This window comes from Lichenostomus cassidix, chromosome 4, assembly GCF_008360975.1.
Source record: "Lichenostomus cassidix isolate B80296 chromosome 4, HeHo_3.0, whole genome shotgun sequence".
NCBI classification, from domain to species: domain Eukaryota; kingdom Metazoa; phylum Chordata; class Aves; order Passeriformes; family Meliphagidae; genus Lichenostomus; species Lichenostomus cassidix.
Window position 1 is genome coordinate 8,563,089 of NC_139484.1, and position 20,635 is coordinate 8,583,723.

Here is a 20,635-nt window from a genome sequence, read left to right on the forward strand (position 1 = left end):
AAGGGTAAGATTCCATGGGAATGTGAAATGCAATAGCTCTCACCACTGTTACTAAAAATGTGACTGGAGGAAAGAGCTTTTTGTCTTCTCCATTTGTTAATGAGGCATCACAGCTGTACCAGATGAGAAAGACCTCATGTAATGTTTGTTCACCTCTTCAATAAAAATGCCCTTGCTCAGGGCTATGTTCTTTTCAGGGCTGGGTAAGAAATGTATCCCAGTACTCCTGCTGGGAACACTGCCACTTCTCAGAGGGGAATTCAAACCTTCAGCAGGGAGGAAAGACTGAGAAGGAACATGACTGGATTGGTGAGAGGGCTGGAAAGGTTGAAGTTCCAGCAGCAAATAGTGACCTGATGTTTGTAGATATGCACGGGCAGTTGTGCAGATGTGCTCAAAAATTGCAGTTGGCTTGAGCAAACAGTGCTTGTGTTTTGTGCTGAGCTAAATCTGACCCTTCATAACTTCTTGAATGAGCCTGCTGTTTGTTAGGGATATACATACTTTTTGGTTTTGCCTAGAGCTAAAAAAAGTCACGCCAGAAGTGTTGCTGTGCAGGACCTAATAAGCAAAGAACAGAAATTGCCAAGAAGCCCACTGGTCTAGAATTACTTCTAGGATCAGCAGTTTGCGCATGATGAGGCTTAGGTTGTCGAAAATAATTTTTTTCATAGTTTTGGTTGAAGTCACTGGGCTATTTCTATCTCTCTTGCAAGCTACCCCAGGAATTGATCTATGGCGGCAGATGATGTGGATTCATCTGAGTAACTCTTGTTCTGGTTCTGCTTTGTGTTAGAAATAAACTGGTTTCTGACAACTCTCAGTAGGTGCAGCTCTAGTGCTCTCTAGTGGTTTGTAGCAGTGAAGTATTTTTTTGCTGGTTTTAAACAAGAACTACTTTACTGCTGGCCAATCTCAGCTGTACTCAGAAGTATCTTGATATTAACAGAGATGTTTTTCTCTTCAGGATTTCTAGGACCTAGAGAAGTTAATATGAAATGTAAATTTACAGAAGCAATGATTTGAATCAGGTGTTGAAAATTCAACCTCAATAATATTTACAAACAGAAAAATTTGACATCATCCTTTTTATTTTAAAAAGCATGAAAACAGTACAAAGAGAAGAATGAGGAAATAAGTAATAAGCAGCAGTTTGACCACAGAAAATAAGATGACTATATTCTCTATCAGCTGTAAAGCAAGTAGAGCTAATGATTCTCTTAAGTAATGTAACTAGCTTTATCCTAAGAAGTCAGAGGACAGAAGCAAGAGAGAACACATAACATTCAGAAGACTTTAATACTGCTTAAAGGCAAAACATAATATACAGAGAAACCCCTTAACCTAGTACAAAAATACTGTGCTCAGAAACTATATATTTGTTAAATTATTTTTAAAAGATAGAAGAATACAAATGGACAAACTCATTGACTAGTGACTGTGATTAAGGTTTTTATTAAACTATACTAGGACTGTATGTTAAAACTATTTACAGTGCATTTCAAACTACATTCTTTAAGAGACACATGCAGGTGTCTGCCATGTGAACACAAAGAAGACTCAAATTCCAACTTCAGTTACATCTGTAACTGAAGTTTGGCATCCAACCTTGGGCATCAGTAGGAATAGCTGAACACAGCAAAGGGCAGGTGAGGCAGCTGTCACCAAAGGTAAGGGTTTGGTCCCTCTTTACAGGTAAAAAAAGGTGGATTTGACCCATTATTTCTATACAGCTCAACCCAGCTCTCACTGAGCTAAATGGGAATCATATAATTGACTTCAGGTGGGCATCTGAGCATGAGCGAGGCCCTGGCATGCCAAGCTCATGCTGTGGAAGTTAGTGGGAGCCAGTTCTTACAGAGCATTGTCACATAATTACACATTTACAAACAGTGGTACTTAGATATGAGTTTCTCTATGGAAACAAACTTCTTTATGTGGAAAAGAAACTTCCCCATGCAATTTCCATTCACCTCGCAATGACCAAGATAAAACATCCTGCTGCCATAATTTGCTGCATATAGCAAGTGTCCCTAATTACCAGGCCAGAATCTGTGATGTTTCTTCTTCTTTGTCAAAGTCCAAACCAAAAAACCCATTATTTGCCCTCATTATTTACCATACTCTGGCCAAAAACATTCTATTATTTGAGCTCTAATGTTCAAGCTTATGTTTCAAATTAGTGCAAGCCCTGAAGAGGTACAGTGGGGAACTGTGAAATAAAGCTGAAACCTTGTGGAATGTAAACTGCATGTGATTTGACATGAAGAAAAAACTGCAGCATCACAGAGATAAGACACTGAAGTAATGCTGCTATATAAATTTGTTTGAAATACTAGGTCTTTATAAAACCTTTAAAAACAGATTAATTTACGATGAGTGAGGCAATTTTTTTTATAAGAAGTCTCTGCTGTCTTCTTACGCATAACTGGAAGGGATACTAGATGGATGACTCCTTTAATTTTAAGGGACTAGATCTGACTCTTAGTTATCTTTCTGAATAGTGGATTGGAAAAGCAGTTACCATGCAATTCTGAAAAACCTTATGTATGAATTAGGGAAGTGTGCTGATTTTGTCAGTTCATGCCACTGCCAGGTAAAATGCAGTGGGTTGGAATTCAAAAGATGAATGCAAGTGTCCAGGGGGTGATGTATATAATCAGGCTTTGGTTCTCTTCTAAGGAGAAACCAGCTGATCATCAGTGAACATGCTTCCTTTTCTCAGTAGCTCACTTGTATATGTGCTCTGTGAAGATATGAGTAATCTGCTCTTAACTATAAACTGCTTCTAATTAAAAATGAACACAATCTCCAAAATCAGCATTATATTATTTCCTACCCCCCCCTTTCTTTAATTGTGTGAGATAATACAAAACCTAGGCCTTCTAGAGTTAATATTTGTTGTGTGGCTAATTTATTGGAAAAGAAATAGTACCTACAGATTCAGAGCCTCACTGTTATTTGGAATTAGAAGATGTAGGGTTAATCAGTAAATTTGTGTATGGTAATACAAGCAATTTTCTTCAGAACAGAGAAACAAAAGGTCTACTTGAAGCATTAAACTGTGCTGTGGTGCGAGTTTGAAAGAAACTCCATGAAAACAAGTCAATATCTGAACTTTTCCTACCTGAGAAGTCAGGTAGGATACTGAGTTGTCTTCATTGAGAGGAATATTAAGAATTAGTGGGACAAATTCTTGTACTCAGAGACTTAATTCTCAAATGTGACAATGGTTTCAATGGACTTAAGGCTGAGCTGACAAAGTGATGAACTCCATTTCAGCTGGTTTCCTGTGTAAGCCACACTGATTGTTTTAGCTAGACAATATAAATTGGGACAGTATGTTTGAGAGCTGACTGAAATAATTAGACACGCAATTCATGATGAAATTAATGACAGCTGCATGGCTGTAATCCACCAGCTGCCTTTAAAAATGTTGAATTCTGAACACAATGAATTGCAGCAAGAAACCTCTAGCCAGGCTGAGTTTGCTTTGGGGTTTTTTTCCCCATATTGTCCCCTAATCTACATTATGAAAGGAAGGAGAAGTTTCTGCAAATGACTCACACAAAGCCATGACTCAAGAAACAAGAACCAACACACTCTGACTTTGCCCTCAGGCAGAGTAAATCACTATGCAAAGACTTGGAATTTCATGAAATACAGCACTCTATGCTTTTAAGGTTCTTAAACCAGTAGTTTAAAGGCTTTGGTTTTGTAGAAATATATACAGATACCGGTGTGTTATGATATTAAGGTATTTATTTACTAGGAACTGTATTTATATGTATGTTGCGACATTTACAGTGGAAGAGATTCTGTGGGATAAATGTTTACAGATATGTAATTAAATATATGCACATACTGTATAACTGTTCCTTTTAAGTGAACCTTTAAAAAAATGTAACATCATGCCCTTTTTTTCAAGTCAAAGGTATGAATCCAGCACTCCTTTGTAGTATTTATAAATCGACTTATAATAAAGCTTTGCTGAAAATACCACATAGCAAAGAAATACTGGCATATTAACGTCAGGCTTACATCACTACACTGTGATATCATCATACTTATCTGCTGTGTTGTCACCATGAATTACTAGTCTCAACCATAACAGCAAGAATACACCTTTATATACAGATAATTTATTCCTATTTATATTAAATATGTATCTCATCAGTTAGCATAATAATTATATTTCAGTATCTCAAGCACTCAAGGGAAAAGACTATACAAGGAATATGCAAATCCCGAAGCCAAGTTTTCTATTTATCAAAAAGTACCTAAAACCTTTCTCTGGGGGGTTGTGCTGGGGAGGGCAGGCTGCTGTCATCTGCCTACTGTGCATGCACAGAAATGCACATATGGAGCACTGCAAAACAGTAGTCCTGGAATTCTTAAAGAATGTTGAGATTAGGTGTTTTGGTTTTTTTTTTTCTTTTTGCAGGGTGGGGAACAGAATCAGGAGAAATAGTTCTGCAGGAAAAATGTTTTCAGATTCAGCTGCCAAAGTTTATTATTGGTGCTCAATAGAGAAGTTAAGCTAGAACTTAATCAGTGACAAATAATTTAGGTTGGCAGAAATGCTGCTGTCAGAATACCTTATGTTTAATTCTACATTAAAAAAAAAAATCAACTATATGACTCAGTATTGTCAAAACATTTTGAAACATTTGCTTCATCTTTTCTTTGTTTCTGGCATAGTTTATCTAAATGAGGAAATTGATAAAACGGGGGAGTTTTCCCTGTCTTTCAGATCAGCTTTTACGAGTTGGGGTTGATAAGCTCCCGGGAACAAGAATTTATTGCAATTTCTAACTAGAATTTCTTGGATTGTTGTGATAGAACTGATTTCCCACACTTGAAAGTGCAATGCTAAATGTGCTACTTTTGCCAAATACAATTGCTGATTTTAACAAAAAAATCATTATTACAGATTAAAAAACTAGAACATTTTGTGTGTCTCTGTGCAGCCAAAGTTACATGTACTGCTAATGCATTTTAGACTGCTGACATTCACCTCCTAATCCTGTCTACCCAAAGAATAGTACACTCTTTGTATTCCTCTTTTGGGATTTGTCTAATGTGTATACTTTCTTTAATTGATTCCCAGTTCAAACCCATTCTTATTAATACTCATCATTTAAATAATACACCAATTTTTTTTTTCACTAGTGCAAATGAATTGATTTCTTACTTTGCAGAACATTAATGCCTCACATACAAATGGCAAATCCCTGTACCATTCTTGGCTATTTTTGCTTTTGGTATTGTTTTTTCCCTATTTCTTCAGGACACTACGATTAGTCATTTTTAACCAATGCTAAAAATGATTTTTAAGAGATGTTAACATAAAACTTTCTTCTAAGTGGTCATAGCCATTTCAAAGTAACACTGGCCTGAAGAATCAGTCACTGATGGTCACCAGGACTGTGCCATTCCTGCATCATTCTGATTCAGATTTTCACCTCTTGCAGTCATTCTCTTCTGCCTGTGGTTCAGTCTGTTGGTTAGATGATGTTAAAATCAACTTCCAAATAAAGCTAAAACCAGGATACAAATCCAATCCTGTTTTGTTTCTATTTCTCTGTGTGCTTCTTGCAGTGTTCTGTGGGAGCCATCCTTCCATGGCAGCCTCTCAGTCATGTTGGGACATTTCATCAGTCTTCAAGCAGTTTCCATTGGTCATGGATAATTATGACACCTCTACCACAAAACTCCTAAGACCCCCATTACCTATATTCACAGGGGTCCAATTCACAGCCTCCAATTCACAGCCTCCAATTCACAGGGGTCTTAGAAATTTCTTCAGGTGGAATAACGTATCTGCTAAGACATCCATCTAATACAAAGGAAAAAACACCCCAACCCTACTGGGTACACAGATTTTTGGGCTTTTCACCTCAGAGCCCAGTTCTGCTTTCTGAAAGAGGTTAGCAATAGTTTATGCTGGGATAGGCTCCCCAGAGTGAATCCCAATCTTCCCTCCGAACCTCTGGAAAGAGAGCAGGCAAGACTGTTTAATACATTTATAACACGGCAAGATGGGAAGAGGGAGACAAAAGGTGCAAAATGCAGTAGTCTTTCAGATACTGGCCACAACATGATCACTAATAAACAACTATGTACATCTGGAAAGCAACAGGTGCTCAGGCACAGTCAGGGACTGCACCAGTACCTTCTTGTGGGGTAGGGTACCAAAACCCAGCCTTGCAGGTCTTGTTCCATCTCAATCAGATGTAGTAAAAGAAACATACTATCTTCAGATAATCTTGACACCTACATGGTCATGCTATGTCTTGAAATGTGGAAAAGTAATACAGCAGTGGCAAAACATAAGCCAAATTCATACAGTGTTTAGCAAAATGCAGTACTCCCCTATTACTGTGTCTGCTATGTGAATCTAAACTTGTGGTGCTCAGATCAGCATCTCAGTTCCGTTTGGCTTGATTGCTTTCTCCGTTAATCAGGTTCTTCTCTTGCTGCTCAGCTAAGGCTTGCCATTTCTGCCTGTTTTTTCTACAGCCATCCAGTAAAGGGGAGCAGGCCTCTGACACGTGTGTTAGAGCCTGAAATAAATCAAGAACATGGAAAACAGACTCCATTCAACTTTTAATTAAAAATTGGAGAATGAAACACATCTCTCGTATTTTCTTCTGATTTCTGAACTTCGGGAAAGACTTGTAGATCACTAACTGTACTGGTTATCTAACTAACGCAAGAGCTAGGTAGTTTGGACTAGTATCACTTGGTAACTGTAGATATAAGCAGCAGTGCATATTTCAAAATAAATAATTCCTTTTTTTCTGTTTTTTTCACAAATGGAAAGGTAAAGCTCTACCCTAACCAGAAGCAGTATAGATGTTCAGGCTTTACAACTGTGGGCATTCAAGCCTGCTCAGGTGTTCTGTTAAAAAGTTTTGTTTGTCCAGTCTGTACCTTTGAAGAGATCCTCAGTCTTCTTTCAGTGGCCTACCTTATACTGGAGAAAGTTTTCTGAAGCTGCCCAGCAAAGGCTGCCTTATTTTCCTGACAGTTTCTACAGCACAGAAACACTTGATTTTCACGGACAGCAGCTAGTAGCTCCCACTCCTTTCTCTGCTTCATTTCCTTTCAACTGGTGAATGGGCATTCTTTTAAGAAAAGTTTATTGTGTAAGAGGGAAAAATTCAAGTAATCATCCCGTTCCTCCCACTGGAAGATTCTTATAAGTTAGGATATGAACAGATAACCTTTCTTTTTCTCACCTCTGTTCCTGTGAAATACTTGCTACAGTTCTAATAAACAGACTTTCACTGTAATGTGGTACTGGTTTAAAAAAATCAGAAATCATTATGTTGTGTTTCACACTACATTTGACCAAGTAGCTTCTAATACAGTTTATGACCAGGACAAAAAGCATTTCAGTGAATTCTCTCATGCAATGCTTTAGTGTGTTATGGAAGAGAAAGAAAATAATGGAATGGCAAGTGTTAAACTGGGGTAAATTTCCTATATATAACATATCACCTTTTGTATGAAGAATTCTGAATTCTTTAAAAATTTTAAACGACACTTTTTTGTCAATGCACTACCTGGATATCATTCTTTTCCTAGACATTAAAGCATTAGTTTTGTGACTTTCCCTGATAATCCAGAATATAACCCAGGGATGCAACACCAATTCCATAGAGCACAGCAACTATGCTAGGTTTAAAAAAATGACAAAATACATTAATGAGACAAATATACCACTAATTAAAAATACTAAAATAATTTTTTCAACAGAATAATGAACCAAATGTAATAGAGGATTTTTTTTTTAACTAAGGGCCAAACTTAAAAATCAAAACTAAGTTTTTGATTTGATTTTTATTCTAATTTTAAATATGTGTCTACTAGTGAGCAGCTCTCGTTTTAGATATTTGCTGTTCTTCCTTAGGCACCATACCTCATACAGCTGCAAACAAACAGCATCTATGAATCCAACCTGCATGCTGGGAATTTTGTTTTTCTTGTCTCTGTTCATTAGATCCTGCAGATAAGAAGTAAACAAGTTCTGTGTTTTAATGCATTAAATAGAAAACCCAACCAAAACCAAAGAGAGAACCTGGAATTAAAAAGCAGCCCCTTAGACAGCACAGCAAGCTCAGCACAGTGGGGTATCATTACAAGTGTTACAATGAAGGGAACTGGACTGCATGACTTCCCTCAGGAGATTGGCTTTGGATTGACAGAGCCCAATAACCTGACAAACAGGCAAACAGAGCCCAAATAATAACACCATAAACAGGCACACTTACAGGGTCTGGATAGCTGCAAATAGGTACCAATTTAGGAATGTATTTCCTAGGCAATCTAGTAATACTAACTTCAAGGAAATAATACTGTCTGTTCTTCTGGTTCAGAGATAATGACACACTATTGGTGTTTTGGAACCACGGAAAACTGACTACTAGGAAGACAGGGAAGGAGCTGGTCCTAAAGTGTGGTCAATGGGAGAAATTTTAAGTGATGTTTCCAAAAGTCATTTTACAAGAGGTGATTCTGCCACTTACCGTGGGCTCTATGTTGAGTTCCTTCCGCTCTTTATCTCCTTGATCAAAGAACTCAGTAGCCACAAGCTCAGCAATCTGTAAAAGATTTCACTCACTGAGAGCTGTAAAAGTTTGCTTGCTACCTTCAAACAAGACTGTTTCTTATCTTTCCTCAGAATATATCAAATTGCACCCCTCCACTTATGAGACTCCAGCTCTGTATTCCATGACTGCCTTTGCAGTAAGGACTGGGTGGAGGAAATAAACTGTTATGCAATTTGTATTTAGCTAATCCTAGAAATTAAGCACATACCCGTTGCTGAACTGGCCATGGTTTGGTTATGGCTGATAAATCACAAGCAGTCATCAGCATTGCTCTGCAGAACAAACAGAAAGAAATGGATAATTTACTCTATGTGAAATGTATGTAGCCACCAAATTGAGTTATTAGTAAAATAGAATATATAATTTCAAAGAACATCCAAGTCAGAAAAACAAGTGAAATTAGAGCAAAGTTATAAATGTAACTCCACATGCTACTTAGCACAAAGTTTATTATACAGGTTGCAGACTTAGTAGTTCAGGACCAAGGAGTTTAGTGTCCTGTGTCACAGTGCCAGCTTGTACAGGTCCAGAGCACATAGACCTGCTGGGTTTAATGAAGTTCACAGCAGCATGGCATGGGAAATTGGGTACCCAATAATATTAACTGACTTCTTAATTATTCTGCTTTTACTTACAAAAATAGCTCCTTCTGTGAGGGATCTTCCCAATTAAACTGCTTCTTCCGTAGAAGTTCAAAAAATTCTCCTCTCCTCCTTTAAAAGAAGTTAAAACAAAAGATTTTGCAGCATGCTGACATGATGCTCTATATCCAGCAGTGATTGTCCAGCCAAACTTTCCTGTGACTTACTTTATGTATAGTGCTAGGTCTGTGGCAAGAATGGCTTGTTTTATCATTTTCAGTGTAGCCTTGTATTCTTCAATGGAAAGGCTGCTGAGAATCTGATTTCCCTTTAAAAAACAAAAGCCAAAACCAGTGCTATCAGTAAAATGGGAAATAGCACACCAGTTTGCTAAAATATCTCTAAGTTACCAAATCATTATGAGTTGCTTGCTGATATCTGAGGTCATTCTTTTACCCTGCTTCCTTTTGCAGATTCGCTAGTTTAAAAATAAAAATTCCAGTCTTCTTGAGTAATGGCAGAAAGCTGCACAGCAACAGCATCATCACTACTACAAACTGAAAATGCAAGCAGAGCAACATCAAAGCCTTCCAGTCCATTCATTGAAATTAAATTTGTCACTAGTTGTATCCCAGCTTCTCTTTCCTCTTCCTTCCCCTCCCTGAAGCAGAGGAGCTGTTACAGATTCCCATACCTGCCCACACACCTCTAGTAAATGAAAGTATTTTTCTTTTATGAAGCAGCAAAAATAACCAGCTATTAAATAGAAATATAAGCTCAGCAGCCGCCTGTTAAACTGAAGCAGTATAGAGCTGGTGGAATGGAACTTGCACTTCCATTGTTTTTTCATATTTGCCTATCTAAATAGGAAAGGATCACTACAATAAAAAGGATACCAGAAATACCACAACCTGTGGCACAAAAGGAGCAGTCCTTTAAAAGGATAGTGCATGCTGAATAACTGAATTATAGCACCAAATTATAATAGCATCAAACAAGAAGAATGTAGTTTTATTTGCATATTTACGTAACTTAGGTTTGGCTTCACTTGGGAATGTCAACATTAGCAGTGTTTGGTTTGGTCTTATCAGGGCTGCTTTGTGTATGTGTAGGCTGGAATGTTTTTTAAAATGAGAGGAAGGCCTTGGGTTTGTTTGGTGGTTCATAAGAGATCATGAAAATGGCAGCAGAGCCTTTTATTTCCTTTGGTCCAAGTAAGCAGGTATTCAAAAGGATGTTAGCAAGGCTTCCCTTATCAGGCAACACTTGGAAAGCTTTGGTGGCACTCAGCAACAGAACTGTGATTTCCATGTTGCTGCATTTGCTTTCTTTACCCAAAAAGGAATAAAGAGCATTTAAGAACATATAAGGGTGGGATTATATCCAGAACCTAAAAATAGAAAGTAAAATAGTTTCCTTCAGCATACACAGGAATGTGGCACTCACTGGACTATTCAGGATCATAAGGCATTGATCAAAATGATGATGCTCCATGATTGAGTGGCAATACAGCTGGGCCAATGGATGTTCACTTCTGAGGAGTAAAAAGATGGAGAAATCAAATTAGACAAACATATTACTGCTGCAGAAGTAACTTCCCTTTTAATGTCCTCTTTTTAGGAATATGGATAAAAAGATAATGCTGTTCCTTTGTCAGAGTACTGACAGCTCTGCTTTTCTGCCTTCTATTACCTGTAGAGACCAGTTACATGCAAGGAGTGAGAATGTAATACAAGGTTTTTTATAAAGAGTGAAAGCTCTTGTGTAAAAAGAAAGGTAACAAGAGCTCATTCACAAGCAAAGCTTAGAGGACAGTTTTGGTTTCTGTAACATATTCTTAAAACACCTGCCTGGCATATTTAGTCAGCTCAGCTGCTGAGCTTGTAAGTAATAATGCAAACCTAATATGGAATCTACTGATACCAATGGAAAAATTCCTGCTGACCTCAGTGTAATAGGGTGCTGGGCCCAAAATGTTGATCCAGTAATTTCTTGGTGTTAGTAACTGTACTGGTGTTTCATTGCCACTATCTTCATGACCAAGCTACTGCAATATTGTTACCTACCCTTTGCCCAGGGTAAAATCCAAAAGGGAAACTGCTTAAAGGCCAACAAAGATGTTGGTAGTATTACAGGCAGTGAAAAAAAGCAGGAAACCCATTGTAAAGGTGCAGAACTTAAAAATACCTTAGTGCAGAACTTAAAAGTGTCTTGGTCTAGAAAATAAAATTTCCTGTTTGATTAGCTTTAGACAAAGTACAGAAACTCCTCCTCTCCTGAGGATTTCCAATTTCTCCCTGTTCCTCGTTGAATAATACAGTTCTTGGTTTTTGCTGCTCTGTCTTGATTTTTAACCCCGGTCCTACATTGTTCATGTCATCTCTTCAAATAAATCTGGATTCTTTTAGAAGTCTGTTTTGCTGATGATCCTGGACGTATTACTCTAATTGTAATCTGATCTACAAATTTTTAATCATGTAAGAAGTTCTTTTTTAGCATATAATTCCATGAGATTTTCTGTATGGTTAAGGACCATTCACATGACCTAGTGACTACAGGATTGGGTCCCTGTGTGAGTGAGTGCACACAGACTCAAATAAAAGTCATAAGGGGAGACTCTGGGGATTTGAGTTCAAAAATGTGGACAGAAAGATGGAAAGACAAACAAAAACACGGAAAGGGAGATTAAAGGATGCAAGCCCCTGAGGAATATGGGCTGGCTGCCCAGCACCTCCTCTGAGACCACTGCAAAAGGGGTGTAGGGCAAATGTATTCATGTGTTTCTGCAAGGAAGCAAACTGTAGGATGGTGCCAGCACATGCTGGGTGAAATTCCCATTGAATTAAGTGGGATGCATATTGTGTCTCCTAGAGTTCATCTTGACTGGAGAAATATGTGAGAAATCTCTTAGGTTATCTTCCCAAGTACTGCTCCAAACTAGAGCTTGCTCAGTACTCACAGACCCTGGCTAGGGCTGGAAATAACTCAGGTCCCACTTCTGTAGTAGCACTTGTGTTAAACCCCCACGCCAGGCCAAAGGACACCACGGTTTTCTGAGCACAGGGCTTTGGTTATACACCTTTCTGTGCTTCCTACTTTGCACATGGGATTGGAGGAAAAAAAATAACCTCCCCTGCGTATCTACCAAAAGGACTTTAAGAAGTTCCCTTTCAGTAACTTCTACTGCCAGGACCATTTCAATTGTTGAAACCCTGCTGCTTAAGAAAAGAATCATACATTAAGTGTCCACTCTCCCTGCTTCAAAGGAAGAAACAAAAGGGATCTGTTCCTAGAAATAAAAACTTTTGTGTTTAGATTTAAATGAGGGATTAAAAAAACCAAAACAATAAAATAATGAAACTTTCTATTGAAAAAGGAATTATTAAGCTGTAACCATCTCAGCTTTACAGCATGTGTGAATGTTAGATTTTGCTGTCTATGACACTTTCCCAGGACATTTTTGAGAGGAGATGACGCAGCTCCAGATGTCTTCCAGGAAATTTATTTTAAATAAATAAAGCAAAAAATAGCTAACTAGTTCCAATCACTGCGAGGCTACAGTTACTGCTGAAATCCTCTATCACCAAGCTAGAAAAAGGTTACTCATTCAATTTTGTGGAGTTTGTTTTTATTTTTCTTTACACATCAGTCAGTGTTACTCCAAATATATGTATCTGAAATGCAGGATTTCTGCTTCAGCTTACTTATTTTCTGCCTTTCCGTATTCTCCACCTCAGACAAGCTTTTCCTTCCCTACTACACTACCTTACACATAGTGAGAACAACAGACCACTTCTTCCACAGGTTACTTCAAAGCCATTCTCCAACTGCCAGAAAAAGATACAAACACCCATTTCTGCATATCTTTTCCTCATCTCTGCTCAGCCCAGGACACATTGCCATATCACAGGAATCATATTAAACCATGCTTCAAATCAGCTGAAGACTCATATATTGTTATTTGAAGTGATACCAAATTCACTTGATTTGACAGATTTGAAATCTACTAAATTCTCAAAAATCCCAGTATCTTTACTTAAAAGTTAAAATATGAGGAAAATTTAGACTTGTTCAGATATTTCATTTTGAGAACTTCAAACCAAAATGCGTGGTTCAAAAAATTTTTTTCCGATGTTTTAAACATATTTTTTCTCTTTTGATTGTATAGGCTTTTCTGCAATTCCAGATTGGATCAAAGTTTAAGAGTACAGCTAACCCAAAATCAGTGCAAAACAGTCATAATGTTAACTTAATGTGATTTTAACTATGTATCTTATGCTAAACAATTTAGAATTCTGGAAAAATGTGGCTAAACGAAGAGTAAAACAACCTGAGCTCAGGATGGCAAAGAGACACCTCTGTATCAGAGGGCTGCAAATCTCAGTGCTGTGTTGGCCTGGATGAGATAGTGAACAGCTGGGTTGGGCAGGGAGCGATCTGAAAGGCTGCACGTTTCCTACATGCTGTCCCTTGGAAGCAGGGGCCTTTTGCTGTCACTTTATGGGAAATGGGGGATGGGACTTTGGGAATGGGAGCAGGAAGACGCTGTCCCTGCACAGCAAAGAGTTCACTTAATCTGCCATCCTAGTTAGTCAGCAACTGAGACTGTGCATCTTTCCTTTGGACTCGTGAATGGTTCTGCCCATTCTTGCACTTTCTGCTTTGTAAAAACCTGCTCCTTTGCACAACCCCACATCATCAAAACAGTCAGGTTGTACATAATTTAGCTCTGTGCTTTTGGTACTCACTTGCTTTTCTTTGACTTCTCTCAGACTCACTTACCTTTGGATGTAAGAGTTGTTCACTCCCCTGTGATCCAGATCATGGCTCAGGGCTGCTATCAGCAAAGCCAGTGTTTCTAAGTCAGTCAGTTTGCTCTGTATGCCAAGAGTAACGCCAGAAGTGAGTTGGGGATTTATTTTGTACTATGTGTTTTACATCTGCTTTCTAAATAATGAACCTCTTCTTAGTCAAGGCAAAAGACAACTCAGTTTGGAAATGATTGGTTTTATGTTTCTGCTAGGAAGATGTGTTCCCCAATGCTTGCCTTCCCCCTCAAACTAGAGGAAAATTGAGTTATGTTCAATGCTGTTTAGACCCCAGAATCTAGGACATGAGAATCAGCAGGGAGTGAATCCAGTGTAGTTAAGAATAAACAATTTATGGAAATTGCAGTGGAGACTGTCAGCATTCCAAAAATAGCAGGCAAACTATCAGGATCATCAGAGATTGCTCAGCCGCACACAGAGCAAAACTACCACATCCATTCCAACTGAGAGGGAAGATGAATGCCCTTGCCTTGGTCTCTTTCAGCACTTTTTGTCTTTTTTATTAGTGAGACAGTCTGGAGAGGAAAGAAATGCCTTTTCCTTATTGGCATTGGGCTTTGGCCTACAAATATCATTTATTTAGGCTCTCAGAAGTGCTCACTGTGAAGTAATAGAAACCATCTTACAACAATTGTCTGTAATCAAACTAAACAAACACGTTTTTTCAGAATGTACAGAAACATTCTGTTTCCTACAAGAATATAGAAACAAAACATAAAAACATGTTTTGGAAGAGTCTAGAATCAATATCTTAGTTATTTTGAGGATCATCTAGTCCTAATCAGAATTATTAGATTGTTTTTTAAATTATTATTTGTGTTTTAAAATGGAAGGTTGGAAATTTGTTCAAAGGTGTTGAAATGAATATGTATTTCTATATTTCTATGTTATGTTGTTTTTCTAAAGCTGTACTCAGCTCTGCATTTGAACTTAAAAATTTGCTGTTGAATATTTTAAGGAAACATCCTGAAATGGGGTCAGGCTTTTCTTTTCCACCTTTTTAACTTGCTTGTAGAGAATTTGTCTTAGTAGAGAAAAGGAAAATGTACCTGAATTTTCCCAGATTTCAGAGCAGCAAACATGCACTGTGCTGTGTTAAAGGCATGTCTCCAATTGTGATAAGCAACGTTCTTCCGATAATTTTTCTTTACACTTAAAATCCATCTGCAGAGAACCTTTAAGAAGCAGCATCACATAGATTTGATTTCATAAGAAGACCAGATTTTTAATATATTCAAACTTTGTTAATCCCACTCGGAAACTCTCTCACTGGAAAAAAAATTCCTTTTAACTCAATTTTAAGTTTAAATATAACCTACTTGTAACTGTGAACATAGATAAGAACAGGCTTTCAACCACTAGCACAGCTCCTAATTATGTATGTAATACTTGTGGGTTTGGGGTTTTATTGCTAACGGCTAAATGCTGATGTCAGAAACACTGCTGCTAATTCAGAAACTTAGGTATCTTGGGCTTCTTGAGAGAGAAAAATTGTTGTTTACAATGACATATTTGATAGAGAAAATTTATTTAGTTAGTTATGGAATCCTCTTAAGAGCTGTTTTTAAAATGAATAGGCAGCTTTTCCCTCCTATCAACTTGTCAAAACCCAAGCAGAACTGGACTTCAGAAAGCAAATAAGCATGATAGAAAGATTACTACATTGCTGGGTCGTTTCTTTTTTTTATGCAGGAAGTAAGCATGTTGTGGATGTTTTACTCAACAGTGTTAGACACTGTGGGTTATATGTGTGCGTGTATATATATATATATACATGCACACACTTTTTTTCCAAAGAAAGTGACAGATATAAAGGTCAGGTAGTAATTGATGTTGAGACATATTCCTTGAGGCTGTTGACCTACAACAGAGGTGAAGCTAAGTACTGTGATATTCAAGAGATTGGACTTGGTAATACAGCACTTCTTTTGGCCTTGAACACTACTAATCTGAATTGGTCTATAAACTAATGATCTGGAAAATAAATACATGTTTTCTTTAACTAACTTGTTTGCCTATGAAGCCCTGCAAGTTAATCTTGCATTTGCATATGAATTTTGGTGGTTTTGTTGAAAAAGAAATAATGCAAAACTAAAGCATTTAAAAATTATGGTTTCTACCAATAGCTGTTGTGTGCATTGAATGGAAGAGGCTGAAGAGATTATCTATTGGACCTCCAGGACCAAAAGCAAGAATACCCATCTTGATCACCTCTGACAGATGCACATCTACAACAAGATGTATTGATAAAAACCTTCAGGGAAATTCCCATAGCCTACCCTATGTTAGCTGTTTCAGTCTTTACTATCTCCATAACTATAAAATTCCCCCTAATCTCTAATCCAATCTTTAGTAGGGAAAGACTAAGATAGTTTCTACCTCATATGGACATTGAGAACAATGTTATTGTCATCTTTGTAAGGGTTTTTTACTTCCTAACAAGTTGCTATCATCTCCCTCCTCAGTATTCTGTTTTCCAGTCCATTATTCATAGACTGTAAAATTATTAATCCTTCAGTAGAACTGAGAACAGACCCCAATACTTTAAATACCTTCCTGGTTTTCTAATTACTCTTCAATACAGATGCCCAATTATATTTACTGTGAGATCATTTCACTACTCTGAATCTCTGATAATTAAGCTGTGTCTTTCTGTGGAGCAGTATTTGGCAGCAACCGTACCTCATGTTTCATTTGGAAGTTTTGCACCAGGTTGAGGTCTGTGAACATTCGAATTGTGCACAGTGTAGTTTCAAAGTCTGACAGCTCAAAATCACTGAAGTAGAAGTCAGTCAGGTTGAGAGTTTGTGCAGATGGCACTACAGCAGCCTGGAGAAGAATGGGAGAACACAACTGAACACTAGGACAGAGAAAGCAGAACAAATACCTGCTTTTTCAACAGAGAAATTGAAAAAGAGACACTTAATTTTACCTTCATGTGATACTGAAAACTGATGATTGCTTCTCATTTACTTCCCCTAGCCTTTCTTGTTTAACATTACCTTATTACCTTAGATTCAACAAACACTTTTCCATAGACCAAGAGAATAAGGATAGAATTACCTGGTCAGTCTGATTATCTAAATCACCTGAGGCAAATTGTAACCAAAAGTATTGATGAAACTGGGAGAAGGAGAGAAAAAGGGCAGTGTAGCTATATGCCTGTTTTTATGGATGTGCAGACACCAAAATCTGTAACTGTTGACTTTTTCTAAAAATGATGAGAAAAGAGATGTCAGTAAAACAGACTTGCTAACAGAATCCACATTCAGTGTGATGGGAGTCAGAATGTGTCCACAGAGCTTTCTCAGAGCTAGAAACCTGAAAAATTAGAGATCATCTGTGATCAGTAATCTTTAAAACCTCTGGTCAGTGGTTGTGGTGCAATTTGCATACAACCATAAATATTCAGTGTGAAATTTGAAATTACAAGGGACACAACCCTCCTATAAATTCGATACACTTTTAAAGCTGTATTTTTAATTGTAAGTAATATTTCCACGTATTAGATCCCTTTTCTAGTTATAAAATACAGAGCACAGGTATTGGTTGCCCTTCAAAATACCAGTGCTGAGGTTATGCTAAGTCTTATATTAACTTTTATACTAACAAAATAAATGCTAAGTCTTATACTACAGAACAAAATTTAGTATAATTTTCTTCTGTAAAATGAAAGGTGGAGTTCTCAGTGCCACTACTTTACAGTTGCTTCACCTCAGAATGAGTGTGGTCCAAAGAAATTCAGGTAAATCTGAAATAGCGAAGGAAATAAAGCCTATGTGTTTATCTTCCTCTTCGTAATTCTAGAGGAAAACATTTCTCCAGTGTGGGCAGCTGTGTCGCAGAAGGCTGAGGAACTGAAAAGGAAGCATTTGTCATAATCTACAATATTAGTATGTGTAACGTGCAAATCTGTAGAACTATGGCTGCCAACCTCTGTTCCATATAAGTTTGCTGTCCTCTGTCATGTGTGTGTGTCAGAATCAGGAAGTCATGGAAGATTATGAAAAGGAGTATTTATACAGGAAAAAGATGCACCATTCTTACACATTTCTCATGCTGGTAATTTTGTGTCCCTCAGTTTGGATTCATGTGGTGTTTCAGCTGTGAGCACATGAAAGACCTGTAGGGTCAGTGGCAAATAATGCAACTGTTCAGCAAAGCTACAGACAGAATTTTTAAAAACTACAACTGCAGGCCAGTATTTCACAAGGAAAGGGGCTGGAAGGATACACAAGGAGCTCGAAAGACCACCTCATGCCTCACTTCATTCATAATTTATCTTTCCCTTCCTTGATCTTCTGCCTCATACAGCCACAACAGTAAGTTTCATTTCAGCTGAAACATAAAAGACCCTGCACTCTTACAGCAGTTTATAGTGTTATTTAACCAGATTAGGTATTTCCTTTTTCACTTACAGAAGCCAGTAGAGCTTTCTGCCTCCTGTTTTACACCACGAAAGTTCATCAGCTATTTTAATTTCAAATTACTGAGCTATGGTTTCTGTAAATGCATTGGCATCAGAAAGGCTGCTATGGAAAACATGGGACCACTGTGATAACTGGGTGGCAGCTACAAAGAGCTTTGCTTTGTTTCATCTGCTTTGTGTGATAAAACACAGGCAGACAGTATCCAGGCTCAAAGGAAGAAAAAATAGGACAGTTCTGTAGTATGTGGAAATGATGATGGAGGTGAAAGATTTGACTGCAGCCTATTCCATGAGGCAGATAATTAATAGAATAGTGCTAGTTGGAAGAGCCCTACAAGCATCTTCTAGTCCAACTGCCTGGTAAGTATCTGTTTTCAGATTAGTTAGAAGCAAAGCAGAGCAAAAAAGGTATATCCAGAAACATAATTTTAATCTATTTTGGCCATCTTTATACAACAATATGAGTGAAAAAAAAATTAAAAATTATGCAAGTGCAAATAAAAAGGCCTATGCTTGTGCTCTGGTATCATCTTAAGAGAGGTTGACACAGGCTATGATTGTGCTAGGGAAGCAGTGGCAGGTTAAGCCACGGAGCTGGACGTTGCTTCAGTTTCAGGTTTGCTGTGGTGCTGTATCATTGAGCAGTAACAATGTAACCACAAAGATTTCATCCCAAAGCCTGAAAAGAAACCTTAGGAGAGGTGTTGTACCCTGATATTTCATGGCTCTTTGTTGATGAGCAGCAGCGTGGTAGGGCTGAGGTTCAAAAATCTGTGTGACACCATTCTAGAAATATCCTTAGTCTTACAGTTTGTTATGTTGCTTGGCCAGACCAGTCCCATGCTACCCAGCTCATTGTCCCCTATGCCTTCCTTCCTTCCTCTTCATCCCTCCCATTTGTTTTTGTGCAGCAGGGATGATGCTATTTCCCTGGAATACCTGCTGAAGACTTGGAGAAAAAAAGCACATGCTGTACTTTGAAACGCACTTGAAATTGTAGCTGTAGTTATTCCTTAGGCAGTGGCTTCTAAACACAGAATTAAACATGAGCAGAACAGGGCACTGCACAGAAAAGCAATGATAAAAAAATTTAAAAATCAGTTCATTAAAAATTCGATGCTGAATTTATATGTAAGGCCATAAAGCTGCATCCATATTTGGGATGCTTGAAAGGTACCAAACCTGTAAGATAACATTCAGACTTAGCTGCAGAACAGAGAATTCTCAACATTTTGCTTCTGAAATACTTACTCATTCTGAGTTTGATACTGACATTGCATCAGCTAGGACTGTCTCAAACTCCTGAGAAAATCAGTCAATGTAGTTCTGGTTCTCACAATGCTCTGACTAGCTTGTATCTCTTATTGTAGGCATTGTAATACTTCCCTTTGATATGATTCAACTCAGGAACCCATCAGCAAAGCTTCCTTACAATTTTTATTTCTGGAAGAAGTGCTTCTGCCTCTTTAGGGATCACATCTGTGTATAGGACTGCTCTTGGTTGTTATGTTAAAGGAATGTTTCTAAAGTAATAGTAAAAAATTCAATTACCACTGTTACCTGCAGCTCCCTCGTTTCCTCCTCAGCAGCAGAAGCATGGTATGAGAGAACCTATGGAAAGAAAAAAGCAGCCCTTAGTAGAAACAAAAGAGCAATGTGATAACAAGGTACTTTTCCTAGAGCAGATTTTTCAGCATTCTACTGTATTTGCTGATGAAATCTTGTGTCCATGCAGGGCGCCCAAGCTGATTTAAGGGAGCTCTCTGAATGCATATGGGGAGATATCTGCATCTTTTACTAATCTCCCACAGCACAGAATCTTCTAGAGATAATTAGGCCAAGAAAATGTACATAGTTTCTATAAAAGAGCAAAGAACTCTGATTTTCTCTTTGGAAAGTTTTCATGCACCACTTTCAAAGAGAAATAATACACAAAACAGATCTTATTATGAGCCTGACATTATTGCCATAGTAATTCTTTCAAGAGTTTATTCAGACATAAAACAAAGTTTTACCCTAACTAAACCTTGGTACAAAAGTCTGAAAGACAATATATTGATTTTAAATAAAAAAAATAAGCTCATATTTTTTAGCTTTTGAGAACATATGATGTGAAAACATTATGGAGTTTTATTTTTTGGTAAAGAACCTATTTTATATGCTAACCTATATTCTGGC

The 20,635-nt window shown here is 37.6% G+C and overlaps 1 protein-coding gene across 8 annotated transcripts in view; it reads right to left on the reverse strand.

The window, feature by feature from the left end:
- Window positions 1–3,744: 3,744 nt before the first annotated feature.
- PDE5A (phosphodiesterase 5A) overlaps window positions 3,745–20,635 on the reverse strand; it is a 105,911-nt gene continuing 89,020 nt past the window's right edge. For 7 of the 8 annotated variants that reach the window (XM_085057792.1, XM_085057791.1, XM_085057797.1 and 4 more), the window contains 11 exons: window positions 20,009–20,068; window positions 16,711–16,857; window positions 15,078–15,203; window positions 13,982–14,076; window positions 10,646–10,733; window positions 9,427–9,527; window positions 9,254–9,331; window positions 8,827–8,890; window positions 8,535–8,609; window positions 7,928–8,011; window positions 3,745–6,566 (listed from right to left, as the gene is read on the reverse strand). In XM_085057792.1, coding sequence (XP_084913918.1) covers window positions 6,429–6,566; window positions 7,928–8,011; window positions 8,535–8,609; window positions 8,827–8,890; window positions 9,254–9,331; window positions 9,427–9,527; window positions 10,646–10,733; window positions 13,982–14,076; window positions 15,078–15,203; window positions 16,711–16,857; window positions 20,009–20,068 — 1,056 coding nt within the window. In that variant the 3' untranslated portion in view covers window positions 3,745–6,428. The remainder of the gene's footprint in view (window positions 6,567–7,927; window positions 8,012–8,534; window positions 8,610–8,826; window positions 8,891–9,253; window positions 9,332–9,426; window positions 9,528–10,645; window positions 10,734–13,981; window positions 14,077–15,077; window positions 15,204–16,710; window positions 16,858–20,008; window positions 20,069–20,635) is intronic. The other variant, XM_085057790.1, reaches the window with a different exon arrangement.